Source organism: Cryptotermes secundus, unplaced genomic scaffold (assembly GCF_002891405.2).
Source record: "Cryptotermes secundus unplaced genomic scaffold, Csec_1.0 scaffold545, whole genome shotgun sequence".
In the NCBI taxonomy this organism is placed as follows: Eukaryota; Metazoa; Arthropoda; class Insecta; order Blattodea; family Kalotermitidae; genus Cryptotermes; species Cryptotermes secundus.
Window position 1 is genome coordinate 1,030,002 of NW_019737089.1, and position 12,902 is coordinate 1,042,903.

At 40.7% G+C, this 12,902-nt stretch overlaps 1 protein-coding gene and 1 long non-coding RNA gene across 3 annotated transcripts in view; one reads left to right on the forward strand and one right to left on the reverse strand.

The window, feature by feature from the left end:
* Nucleotides 1-323: 323 nt before the first annotated feature.
* LOC111870099 (bone morphogenetic protein 2) overlaps nucleotides 324-12,902 on the reverse strand; it is a 43,274-nt gene continuing 30,695 nt past the window's right edge. The window contains exon 3 of the mRNA XM_023862101.2: nucleotides 324-3,389. Coding sequence (XP_023717869.1) covers nucleotides 2,485-3,389 — 905 coding nt within the window. The 3' untranslated portion in view covers nucleotides 324-2,484. The remainder of the gene's footprint in view (nucleotides 3,390-12,902) is intronic.
* LOC117282758 overlaps nucleotides 11,930-12,902 on the forward strand; it is a 133,585-nt gene continuing 132,612 nt past the window's right edge. For both annotated transcript variants that reach the window (XR_004513614.1, XR_004513613.1), the window contains exon 1: nucleotides 11,930-12,096. This is a non-coding gene — a long non-coding RNA (uncharacterized LOC117282758). The remainder of the gene's footprint in view (nucleotides 12,097-12,902) is intronic.

The window sequence follows — 12,902 nt, forward strand, 5'->3', positions numbered from 1 at the left end:
TGAATTCAAATGATCACATACATACATTGCACTGTTTTCGTGCGATGTGACGTAATAAGAGCAAAGTAAAAATGGGAGTAATATTCTGGAAGGCAATGAACTACAAGGAATCATTTAATATTGAAAATTATGCAGGAAAATTGTAGCTTGGAAAACTATGATAGCAGATATTTGTAATTATGTTCCAGTGAATTTGTAATCTCTTTCTTCTTACACGTGAACAATTAACACAAGACCGGATAATTAAAGAACTCTTAGGATTACTGTCAGGAATAGAATGAATGAGGAAATAACATTAATATAATTGCAAATGAAACACATCATCATTGTTCAATAAACAATTTCTTATCAGTCAATAATTTATTAAAATAAATATAACGTCAATGTAATACATATTATCGTAACTAACACATTTTAAATATCGTAGAAAAACAAGCCATACAAGGAGGGAGGAATATTATGGTACAGTCTCGGAGTCTACATCCCATCAGAAGATGAGTTCTGCTCAAATGTAGCAAAATTCCGGTTTCCAACTGTAAAAATCATGTTTACAATACAGACTTCAAGTCACAGAAATGGCAAGAGATGCACTAATATCATTACTGGCTAATATCAACACCAGAACTCTGGAAACAAAGCAGATAATCACAACAGATAGTTTCATATCTTGGACATACTGGAATAAATATTAGGTATAATTTTTTGCTGTAATAATTTAAAAATATTATACAAATCCAAATTTCATATGAACTTGCATCAGTTCTGAATGTATCGGTCGATGTGCTCTTAGTACCTAGTTCACATGACTGGAATTCAGTATCCATGTTAAATTTTATAACTATTATGGAAAGGGAAGAATTATGTCAAAATTGTTTCGTTTAGTGTATTCAGTATTGTTTTCATACAAGTCACTAAGTGAAACATACGTTACTTTCCTATAAGCATCTGGAGTCTCTGTTACCAAAGTTCTGATAAGTAATCGTGTACAAAGACAAAAAACAGGCACATAGCCAGAATTTAGATTGTGGGTAAAATGGTGTAAAGAGCCACCAGTATAGTTCAGCTCCTTACTACTTTCACTCTGACCAAACCTGAGTAACACACGAACGTCTAAGTGTTGAATTATTGAATACACAACATAAAGCATTTGCTTTTTGAAACTCCGTTCAATTTTATCACAAACTTTGGTTTTGGAAACACATACTCAATATGTAAATAGTATTCCTGCTGAAATTCTATACCAGAACACTTTTATTTCTTTCGATAATAATATATTATATTTAATTTCTGAACGGTGATCATAGGGGACAGACGATCGTTCTCGAAGTCGGTCAGAGCATGCATTCCATTTCCTGGTGTCTGTATATCAGACAACCTAAGAAAGGACATTAAAATTTTTGATACAATGAAACGTTCTGGTCCAAATTTCTAAATTCATTAAAATATACTATATTTCTGAATTACACACCACGGAGTGTGTAGTGTATATCGAGCACATTTTTAAGAACCATAACAATGTGTATAATTTTGTAATCCGATTCCTGAATGAATTGAAAATGCTTGAAGATGTGATCAGTCTCTTCACCCTCCACTCGACATGTCAATGCAGTAACACTCATGCAATCACTCGCACACTATAGGAACTATGGATCATGGTGAAATATTCTATACTTCAAAGGAAAATTTGAAGTAGAAATCTTAGGTGGAATTACTGCATCCGTACAGCGATTTTATATTACAGCAAACGTCGTTACTTAGAAAGCACATATGATGGCTGCTGAGTGATGTAACGTTAATTTCTTTTTAACATTTTGACATATACCGAACAACACAACACCGTTTAGTTAAACAGACAATTAATGTAGTCATCATAGATTGAGGTTAAACCGAAACAAAGGCCACGGTATTGTGCAGATATTATTCAGCATTGATACCGAAGTGCCTGGACATTGTCTTTTTACAGAGATGAGTGTTACGTGGATGCAGGAGGCAGTGACGAGATGGTGATGAATGAATAAATAAGCCCTCGGTTATCCACGGTGCACAGAGATTTGTTTGAAAGCGTATCTAATTGATATCACAGTTATGGAACTCTAAAACATTTAGTGAAACAAAGAAAGCGACACTACGTCTCTTGAGCATTATTGGATGTGAAAAAGTTCCGTAGCCATGGAATCAGACTGGAACTGGATACATTTCGAGGCTCCAAAATGTCACCTGGAATTCCTTAGTACGTGCTCAATTACACATAACGAGGTTTAAAACTTAAGTTCGTCTGTCAGCAACGTGATGACTGAAACCCGTAACACATACAGACGGTAAATCCGTCTCCAACTTTATACAACGAGTTGCACAGTTGTTAAATACATTCGACACTATGCCGAATTCTTTGGTAGAGATCGCTAGATTTCTAGCTGCGAACAAGTTTATACTCCATTCATTGTTCAAAGCGTCAAATGAAGTACATAAGGAATAGAAAGTAGTTTAGGAACACGCGCACTCAAGAACGCCAATGTCCTTCCACTTGGACACTTTGAGTTTCGTGGAGTCTTTGTCATCCATATGTAGGACCTCGAGATCTGTGAGTTTGTTGGGAGCACAGCAAGGTCTGGGGGCTCGATCGCGGTCCTGTTTCCAGATGAGGCTCTGTAGTAACGCATGGTGGTTTGCGGGGTTATATCGGGGCGGACACCGCCCCTTGCAGTACCCGGCGTCGAAGCTCTTCGGCTCCAGAATGAAGCCGAATCCCTCCAATTCCTTGAACACAACTTCCATTGTGTGTCTACAGCAACGCTGACCGTTTTTACGACACTCTGTTCGCCGACTTCGGTGCGCACTATGTAAAGGATTGGAAGAACGTTTTTGTCTAGGGGTTCCTTTAACGTGAACGTCTGCAAGGACGCTGAGAACTGGACTGACGGAGCTGTTGCTCCCTACACTGTCCTGTGTGATGAGGGTGATACCGCGCTGTACACATTCACGACACTCCACTTCTAGTCCGAGATTACTGGCTCCACGGTTCACCCATGATTCTGCCGCTTTAGTCACATCAAATTCCGTCCATTTTGATGCGGAAGTAGCAAGATGAATCCGACGTTCATCGACTAACAGTCTTCTTTGTTCGGGTACGCGTGTCTTTCCATAATTGTCTATATGGCGTCTTTGGGCTGGTTGAAGGACCTGGTACACTCTCACTTCCACTGTGTTCTCACCACGAGCTGCTTCTTCTGGATGAAGACCTGACATGAAAATTCGGAGTGTTGCGTATTCAATTTCGACTTGCTGACTCTGTCCAGCCTCCGGTATGTCAATAGGAAAGTACAGCCAGGTGATGGAACTCTGACGGCGCCTCGTCCCCACCTTGCGGCGAGCTCTTTCCCTCAGGTGACCTGGAAATATAAAAAGAAGAAAATCACCTTAGTATACACCTACGGAATACGGCGCCGCCTAGAGTGCATGCCTGTTACGGGGAAGGTTGCCAAATACAAGGTCCAGGTTGCATGAGACAGACAGGAGGCCTGTCCGATAAGGTTACCCCGGTATTTTTACCCCTTCCCTCGCCCCCACGACGAGCTGCATTCTTTCTATCACAACTCAGAGCAGGTCGAGAATAATTTTTCATGTGTTCACGTAAGAGTGAAGCCAGTGTCCACACGGAGCTTTCTGCACTTTTCAACAAAATTAGACCAATGTAAGTTGGCTACTTGTTAGGTACTTGAAATTTTAATTTACGCCAATCACAAATTTTCTAACTTGAAATGACTGAGATGATCCTCTGCTCTGCTCACGTGCTTAATTACCGTCTTGAAATATGACTATATGAAGCTAATATAGACCTATTATCTCAAGCAGGAGGAACAGCATTATTCGCTAATGACTCGTATCGATTCAGTCGGTGCCAGGAATATATTATATGGAGTGAGCACGTTGGCAGTTATGCTGCAATTAACATGCTGTTCTGCTCAACACTCACAACGTAAAATAGGAAATAACTGGACAACCGGCCTGAAATAAATTACAAAGAAATTAACTGCATATCACGGTTGTGATGACATGAACTGTAAATGAAAAGTTATAGTGACATGACGCCTGAAGGTCAGAATAATGGAGCCAGAGGAGACGTCCGTTACTAGGCAACTGCTCGGTAAATACATTTCCTCGACAAGGGGCAATAATGGAACTATTGTTGAGAGACGATGTTTTCTGTGGGTCCGACCCGAGGCTATATAATGAGAATCCCAGTCCAGATGAGTGGTTTGATTGAGAAATAAGAATAATTGAAGAGTAGCTGAAGAATAATTGAGGGAGTCTCTTGAGGCGCAGTCAAAGATAATGGAGAAGGGAGGACATAGTGATAGTCATAGTGGTTTGTGAAGTGTAGTAACAAGTTTTATAAGTGTGCAACAAATCCAGTCATCAATCCGAAACCCGTCTAGAAGTCACGCACATCCCAAAATACGTGATATTATGATGCATTTTTGTGCAAAAGATAAATTAAAAATTTCCAATTAATTAAGAACTTAGTGTAGAATTAAATTCTTCGTTCAACTTCATACGAAAGTGGACACGTATGCTTATGTTATTGAATTTCTAATGAAGACTGACGGCTGATCAATCTGGCAGTAATTTGGATGAATAAAAAGTATAATGATCCTGTCACGTTGTAAGTCTTTACGCTCATAAACCCGTAACAACCCGCCAAAGATACGCACACGTTACGTAGAGGAAGGAAACTGACACGATGGATAAAACCAGAGGAAGCTTTCGTCAAGAACGAAAGAGCGGACAGGAGTACGGAATCTTGCTTTTCCTCAGAACTGCATCCCACGACCCAGAACACGGCACGTTAAGTGTGTTGCTACATTGTGGGTGGACGGGTGGGTGTGCTGTCCCAAATCAAAGGCTTGCCTTCAAAGGTTTGCGGCAGTAGCTCCGTTCTATTGCGTCTTACCAGGCAGAAAGAGACAGAGAAGCAATGATGTCTTCTGATTCATGGATGAACAAATAAACTGTAGCTGGCACTCAACAGACCAGGCAGTCTTTAACACAATGGGGAAGGTGAAAGGACATCACTCCAATGAACTGACATCTAATAATGTATATAATTAAGTATATATTAATGGTCCCGTAATCTACCAAAACATTTTGAATGTGGTTAGATTTTATAGCGAAATTCCGTTACAAGACTGAATAGGAAGAGGTATTTAAATATCGTCAGTGTGAAGAGATAAAAAACGAACTATTAAATATAGTCACACTTAGTATCATTTCTAATTAAAATTGTGTCTGGACTATTGTTATGCGCAATGAAATAAATGCAAAAAGACTACTCTTGCTGAAACCAAAGACATATCTTCAGCCACTTTTATAACCCGATACAAGTGCGTGGATTTCCTGCTTGAGTCAGGTTCACACCCATCCCGTTATTGACAACGTAAACGGAGACCTTATAACAAGTGGTCTCTATAAGTTAATGGAAACCCCAGTGAAGACTGTTACTGTTATGTAGACGCATTCCTCCACGACTCCACTTCAGTGGCTAAGTAAAAGAAATGCGATATTGTACTTCGTGCAAGAGGCAATTCCGGTCTCATATTTCCCCCCCCCTTTTTTTTCTTTTTTCCCCCTTGGCACTACAGCCCCAGTGAGCCTAGGCCTACCTCAATGAACTTCTCCGTTCACGTCGGTTTTTCTAGATCTTACATAATTGGTAGGACTCCTTGGATGGGTGATCAGCTCGTCGCAAGGTCTCTACCTGTACACAAACACAGAAAAACGCACACACATATCCATGCCCTGAGTGGGATTCGAACCCACAATCCCGGCTTCCGAGCGAGCGAAGAGAGTGCACGCCTTAGACCGCTCGGCTACCGTGACCGGCCATATTTGCCCTTAGCATAACAGATTTTATATCCATAATGTATTCTGTGCAAGGTCTATCCAGGGCACAAGATATAATGAGGCTTTACATGGTTTTCTCAGGTCATCGAGACAAATAATACAGAAATGCCCTGAAACAAATCGCGGCCTCTTCATGCCTAATCCTCTACAGTTCGCCGTGCATAATTGTCTCTCACACTCTTAGATGCTGAATAACCTCTAAAGTTGACATTCTTTTTTTCCTTGGCACTACAGCCCCAGTGGGCCTAGGCCTACCTCCATGAACTTCTCAGTTCACTTCGGTTTTTCTAGATCTTACACATTCGGTAGGACTCCTTAGGCGGGTGATCAGCTCGTCGCAAGGCCTCTACCTGTACACAATCACAGAAAATCGCTCACACACACACACACACACAAACTAAACATCCATGCCCTGAGAGGGATTCGAACCCACGATCCCGGTTTCCAAGCGAGGGAAAACAGTACATGCCTTAGACCGCTCGGCTACCGTGACCGGCTGAAGTTGACATAACATCATTTAAATAAAAAACGGACATCTAATAGTAGCTTCATAATCTTCACTGAAAGGAAATGCACGCCTGCATAACAAGTATATACGATCGTACTTGTTTCTTTGACAGTGGACTGCTTCATACTGCATTCTTCCTTGGGACACTTTTTGGTACATTAAAAGTCCGCCATTCGTACTGCGTTGTAATGCATTTGTTTTGGCTTATACAAGATTACGGGAATTTAATTAGCACGCAACTTCTCGGGCGTTTGTGTGGGCGAGTAACAGGCGGACCATCTGGTGCTCGTGGAATGCGCCTCGAGATGCTGGACCGAGCAGGGTGGTCTCTCTTTCTCTCTCTAGTCATCAGCAAGTCTGGGTGTGCTACCTAAACCAGGAGTCGAAACTGTGTAGCGATAATTTTAATGTTACGGCTACAGCATCAATGTAAGACTGAGACCAGGCCATTCAGTTGTCATTTCTTGTAATACCGTTTCTGACGAACTTCCAGCTTCTCATGTTATCAACTACAGCACAATTTTAAATCATCTGTATTTACAGCAGTAGCATTTGTGCTAAATGTCGCTATTGCGTGAAATAGGCCTACAAGTCATTACAGAACTTACACAAGGTTCAATCCCATTTATCTAATAGCAGTTGAGCAGCTGATGGAAGATATAAAAATATTACACAGCCGTTTCCAGAGCAATATGGCCTAATAACTTAAAGGTAAATTTTCTTTCGGTATCAAGTTAAGCCAGAGCTGGGGTCTCATTTTCGATTCTTTTCTTAGCGCATCTAGTGAAGAAATTAAGAATGTATGGAACTGTACTTCCAGTCCCATACGCCTTCATGACGCGATTTTTAACTAACCTCAGGAACAATTTCCTGTGCTTTTACCATAATGTGCGGTTTTAATCGTCACAAATTGTTGTATTTATTACCATAAAACTCCCTGCCCAATCTGAAGTCCTGATTTGAAATAAATACCTCCTAAGGATCACAGGATACCGTCAACATTCCAGACAGAATTCGACAAGGGAAACGAAGCACGGATAACCTTCTTATAATAAACAAAAAAAAAAAAAAAAAAAGAGAAAAAAAACCTGTTGACAAATATTTGAGGGAAAAGGGGGATCTGTTATATTTGCGTTTTGTGGTTTTCGAAAAAGCATTTGGGTCAGTTGTTAGGTTTAAAACGAGAATATTCGCAGTGAGTGAAAATATGATAAACTGCATCAAGAAAATGTACGAAGGTACAAAATTGCGTGTAAATTACCCAGATAATGAAGTAACAAATTTTGCCCCTCAAACGCGGGAGGTGGACTAGGGTGTAGACTAAGTTCTAATTTTTTTTTAAATTTAATAAGCAGGGCAGGGCATGTAGCACGAATGGGGGAGTAGAGGAATGCATATAGAATATTGTTGGGAAAGCCAGAAGGAAAGAGACGACTGGGATGACCAAGAAGTAGGTGGGTGAACAATATTAAAATGGATCTTAGAGAATTAAGATGGGATGGTATGGATTGGATAGGGACCAGTGGAGGGCTCTTGTAAACACAGTAATAAGCCTTCAGGTTCCATAAAATGCTGGGAAGTTCTTGAGTAGCTGCACAATTGGCAGGTCCTCAATAAGGGCTCAGCTCAATGAGTGAGTGCGATTAATAAGCAATATTGTACAAGTTAAATATATAATTATATGTGATATGCACCATCTATAGATTAAATTTTCGGATGGCTTGGCAGTGTCGTCATTCACAAGTAAGGGCCTACAAAAGGCAATAGACCAAGTAAGAAGATTTTGTAAAGAATGGAAGGCAATGAAGTGTGACTTAAATGAGTCCCTAATAACAGCATTTACAAAAGAAGATAAATTTAAGAAGTCCGAGAAATAGAATATGTGTGGTCATAAGACAGAGGCAATAGATATATTAATTTCAGTTGCGACTACTCGCTACATATACTGTAGCTCCTACTGCGAGAATAAAACAAACACCGGCAGATCTCTACGCCTCCTTCAGAACTTCCGGTTCGGCAGCATTAGCGAATGGAAGTCGGAGGAACGCTGTCATCATCGCCACTGAGTCCAATCACTGGATCACCGCCTCCCTGTCCCAGTAATAATTTTATCACCAAGTACAATTCTGCGATGATGCAAGACCGAGCAAACGCTCCTAACCTTGTGACTGCTGTATCGGATCTTTTCCGCTCTACATTGGTTAGAACTGACTGCTGATTGAAGAGAAATAACGATATTATTTGCAGTGTGAGGTTTGCATGCAGAGACGTAATCTCGGCCTCTTGGAGTAATATTTTAACTTCGATAAATACTGAAAAGAAAATGTTTGTCATTATCAGCAACACCGCAGTAGTGCTCGCGTTTCTTAGCTGCTTTAGTTACAAGAAAATCTTGCCGAATAAATTAACTTTACTGTTTTCATTGCAGATCTGGACGATGCATAACGGACTACGTTATGGGTCTCTATTGTGATGTAGTTCGATGTCTAGAAATTCTGCTGTAGCAGTAGCCGAGTTATATTTTTTTGAGAAAATTCCAATTATTTATATTATTTTGTGCAAGATTAAGGTGTCATTTTGGGTCCGCATGTCTCGATTTTTTTTTTAATGCTAAGAATATCTTATGTTTCAAGGAAATTTTGTTTGTAGGTAGTAATTTATTGGTATGATTATTTAAATCAGATACACTATGCTCTTTCCCCCCCCCCTGGCACTACAGCCCCAGTGGGCCTATGCCTACCTCCATGAACTCCGTTCACTTCGGTTTTTCTAGATCTTACACATACGGTAGGACTCCTTGGGAGGGTGATCAGCTCGTCGCAAGGCCTCTACCTGTAGACAAACACAGAAAAACGCACACAAACATCCATGCCTTGAGTGGGATTCGAACCCACGATCCCGGCTTCCGAGCGAGCGAAGACAGTGCATGCCTTAGACCGCTCGGCTACCATGACCGGCCACTATGCTCTTTACCAGTGAGAATTCTGCCTGTACGAGATCTTCAGCATTCAGTTCTTCTGTCAATCAAGAATGGGGCATACCAGTACACAATAAGTATCCTACTTTCTACGAATATGGATGGCTGCATCTATAAATATGTCTCACGACGTATTGTGTATATATACGATTGTGTTTGTGTGTACATAAAATTCCCTACAAAAATTTATTCCTTTCAAGCACAAAAGATCCGCTTCCCTTCTTGAATGTCCATTGCATACACGCCATGCCTACGAAAGCGGTTAGTCGCTGGCTTCCCACCGCGGCGGCCGGGGTTCGATCGCGGGTCTGGTCAAGTGGGATTTGTGGTGGACAAAGTGGCGCTTGGGCAGGTTTTCTCCGAGTACTTCGGTTTCCCCTGCCAATCTTCATTCCACCAATTGCTCCACAATCACCCTCACCTATCATCTGGGGCTGGTACAGTAGGCCAGAAGTGGCCGCAGTACAAGGGACTAGTCCCACCCCGCTAGCAATAAAAAAAAGATGACTATGAAAGAATAACAGAAACAGGAGCACGCATACTTACGAACCCCCCAATTAATTTCTTATCTGAAATTGAAATTTGTGAGAATTAAATAAAAAGAAGGCCGTAATATAAGGAAACATTTCACGAGAAAAGAACAGACTATTAACTAATTAGCTAAGTATCTTGTAATTTGACCTGAAGTTTCGACATCAGTCATTATGCCCTACCCTGGAATACAACTCATTACTTTACGGTACATTTCCTCAATATCCCCTGTCTTTTCCCATGAGGCGTCCTCACTAAAATCCTAAATGCATTCCCTTTTTCCCTTTACATTCGCCTCTAACTGCAACAGTTTTCTTCCGTATGACGCACATTTCACGAAATAAATAAATATAGCCTTTTTAGTTTTCTGAGCAAAATTCCGATTTATAGTGCAACAACAAACTAATCGGCATAAATTCACATCTTTCCATCTTTGCTAGCCAAAGTGACAGATGTTTTGGGGGGTGACATATGTTATGGAGGGACGAGATGTGCTCATAATTGCGTTCGTTATTTCTCTCATATGCGTATAGAACCTCTGAAAAGAGAAATCCGACTGAAGCATTCGCTCCAAATACACTTGGATCTGAAGACACTGAAGCTTCGCAGTTTCTAGAAGGACGAAACGTCAACCGATGTTATTGCGGGAGCATGGACGAAGCAAACGGTTTGACATTGGCAACGGAAAACCAAATTCTAAACACTTCGGGGCATTATATTGTGGCGAATCAAAATCTGACGTCTGAAGAGGCTAAATTCTTGTGTCGAGTTTAGGTCGATTAGTCACCCAGCAACGTTACTTATCTCCATCGCAAAGCATCTCCATTTTCCTCCCTGACTGACTGTGATACTCATATATATATTCCCGCTCATCACAAAAATATCATCTCGCACAGTGTCCCCGACGGTTTCCGAGATATTAAAAGTAGTTTAGTACACAGGTACCACTGTTTTCGAAGATCCTACTGCCTCTGCTTTCAAGTAGACTCTTTTAGACTGAAGAAAAAGTAGCAGTTTATTCCGAAACATTGATACTTCTCTACCAAACTACGTGGAGTCACACCCCATGGGATCGTAATCTAAGCATTCACCCCCGTGAGAATTTGAAATCTCATAAATTGAACTCAATTAAACTCAGTATTTAACTGATTTTTATCATACGAGTATATGCACCTTTCCCCTCTCTTCTTGATTGAGATGCTTACTCTCCATACACCTCACTGGAGGCTGTAGCGAGTTAATTCATATGCTATTTGACGATGCTGTACTTTATACTGAGACAAGAGTGTAGGGTCTAATGTGATGTGCGTTTATCGTGAATGTTGGTTTGGAAAAGATCGTGAAAGAAGCGGTCGTTTCCGGCATAATGTTGGAAAGTTTCATGAAAACCATATAGCTAGCAGTCAGGCTACTCTCTTTCTCATCTATCACTCGCCCCTAAGAAAACTAGTTAATGCTCCCTGGTACGTATCAAACGCTACCTTACACAATGATCTAAGCATACCAGATGTAACAGAAGTCATCAGAGCATAAGCGGAGAAACACAAAAACTGGACCACTCAAAACAACGACAAGCTAATAAGAAACCTCTTCAACCAACCAGCAAAAGAAAAAAAAAAGACTAAATAGACTGTGGCCAGAGGATCTCATTAGATAAGCACCAGATAATCATACAAGGATGATACCTGCTTCAATATTACACACACCCATCCCTTTTACTAATTACTCTATTTATGTATATTGAGTAGATTGTAAAATTATTTTAAAATAAAAAAAGAATTATATAAAAAAATCTGTCATTCGAATCAAGTATGTCACGGCAAGTCAGACCGTAACTGCAAGGAAAGTCCGTGCACTTTGTTGACTGTATTTGAATAAGGTTAAGCTAGTGGTCTCTAGTGGATTAAAGATGGCGCGGAAGTAAAGCCCCAGTAATTTTGAAACTCGATATTAGATGGAGACAGCGATCAGGTCACCCTCATCCCGCTTTAGTCCCACATCCGTCTAACAGGTAGTCGGATGGGCTCTACAGACGTATTGGCCGTGTGGCTTAGCCAGTAATGTTATTATTGTTCTTTCAAGGTATTGCATTTTGTTTTTGTTTTTGACTGCGTGTATTTCCGGTCTAATCCAAGACTGTGTTGTGCTCCTAAGAAATATGATTCTTCAATGGCGGCAGGTAGGGGTTATGACAACAGCAGTAACGTTTGCATTAGTATCACATGCATCTTGTAGTCTCGAACCATTTCGTTGATTCACCTCTCAAAGAATCTTGAATGCGCTGAGATGTCTGTCATTCATCGTTTCTTCACACTGTTTGAATTTATGTCAGTGTGTGTGTAGGTGCCAATACGTAATGCCAATAGAAAATATAAAGAGAAACTGTGGAATGCGGCGGCTATGAAAATAATCAGTGAGTACAGTGAAGCCCTCTCTTCTCTGTTGAGTAAATGTTCCCAGTCTATTGTGAATACCGCCTATACCTGCAGGCCATCTGAGACTTCCTACCTAAATATACTACAAACTAGACATTCTGCTCTCACATTCTTGGGCATGAAGAGTTACTGAACCTCGTAGAAATCAAGAGTCGTTTGGGTAACACTATAGTGAACAGAAAATTCAGTAGCCTTGTTGAGAAATATATTCAGTTGGTCAGTTTGAAACTAAAGCTTGTAAATTAACTGAGAAGCCTCCATTTTCCAAATATGCTCGGAAGTGATTAAAAATTGTACTTGTCTTTGGAAACGCGCACATTAATTAAACTTTCATGTCTAACCAAGTAACTAATTAAAGGCATGCAGGATGTGAGGTTCTCACAGTTGTGCTTAGGAAGGGTTCTATCTTATGCTGGGATATAACGCTGTGTAGTCCGTTTAAAGTCAGCTGACGTTTCGGAGGAACATGTCTCCTCCAGCTTCATGGTCGAAGAACAAGCCGAGCAAGAACTCTGCATGTCACTTGCTTTCATGCTGGCTTCTTGCTCGG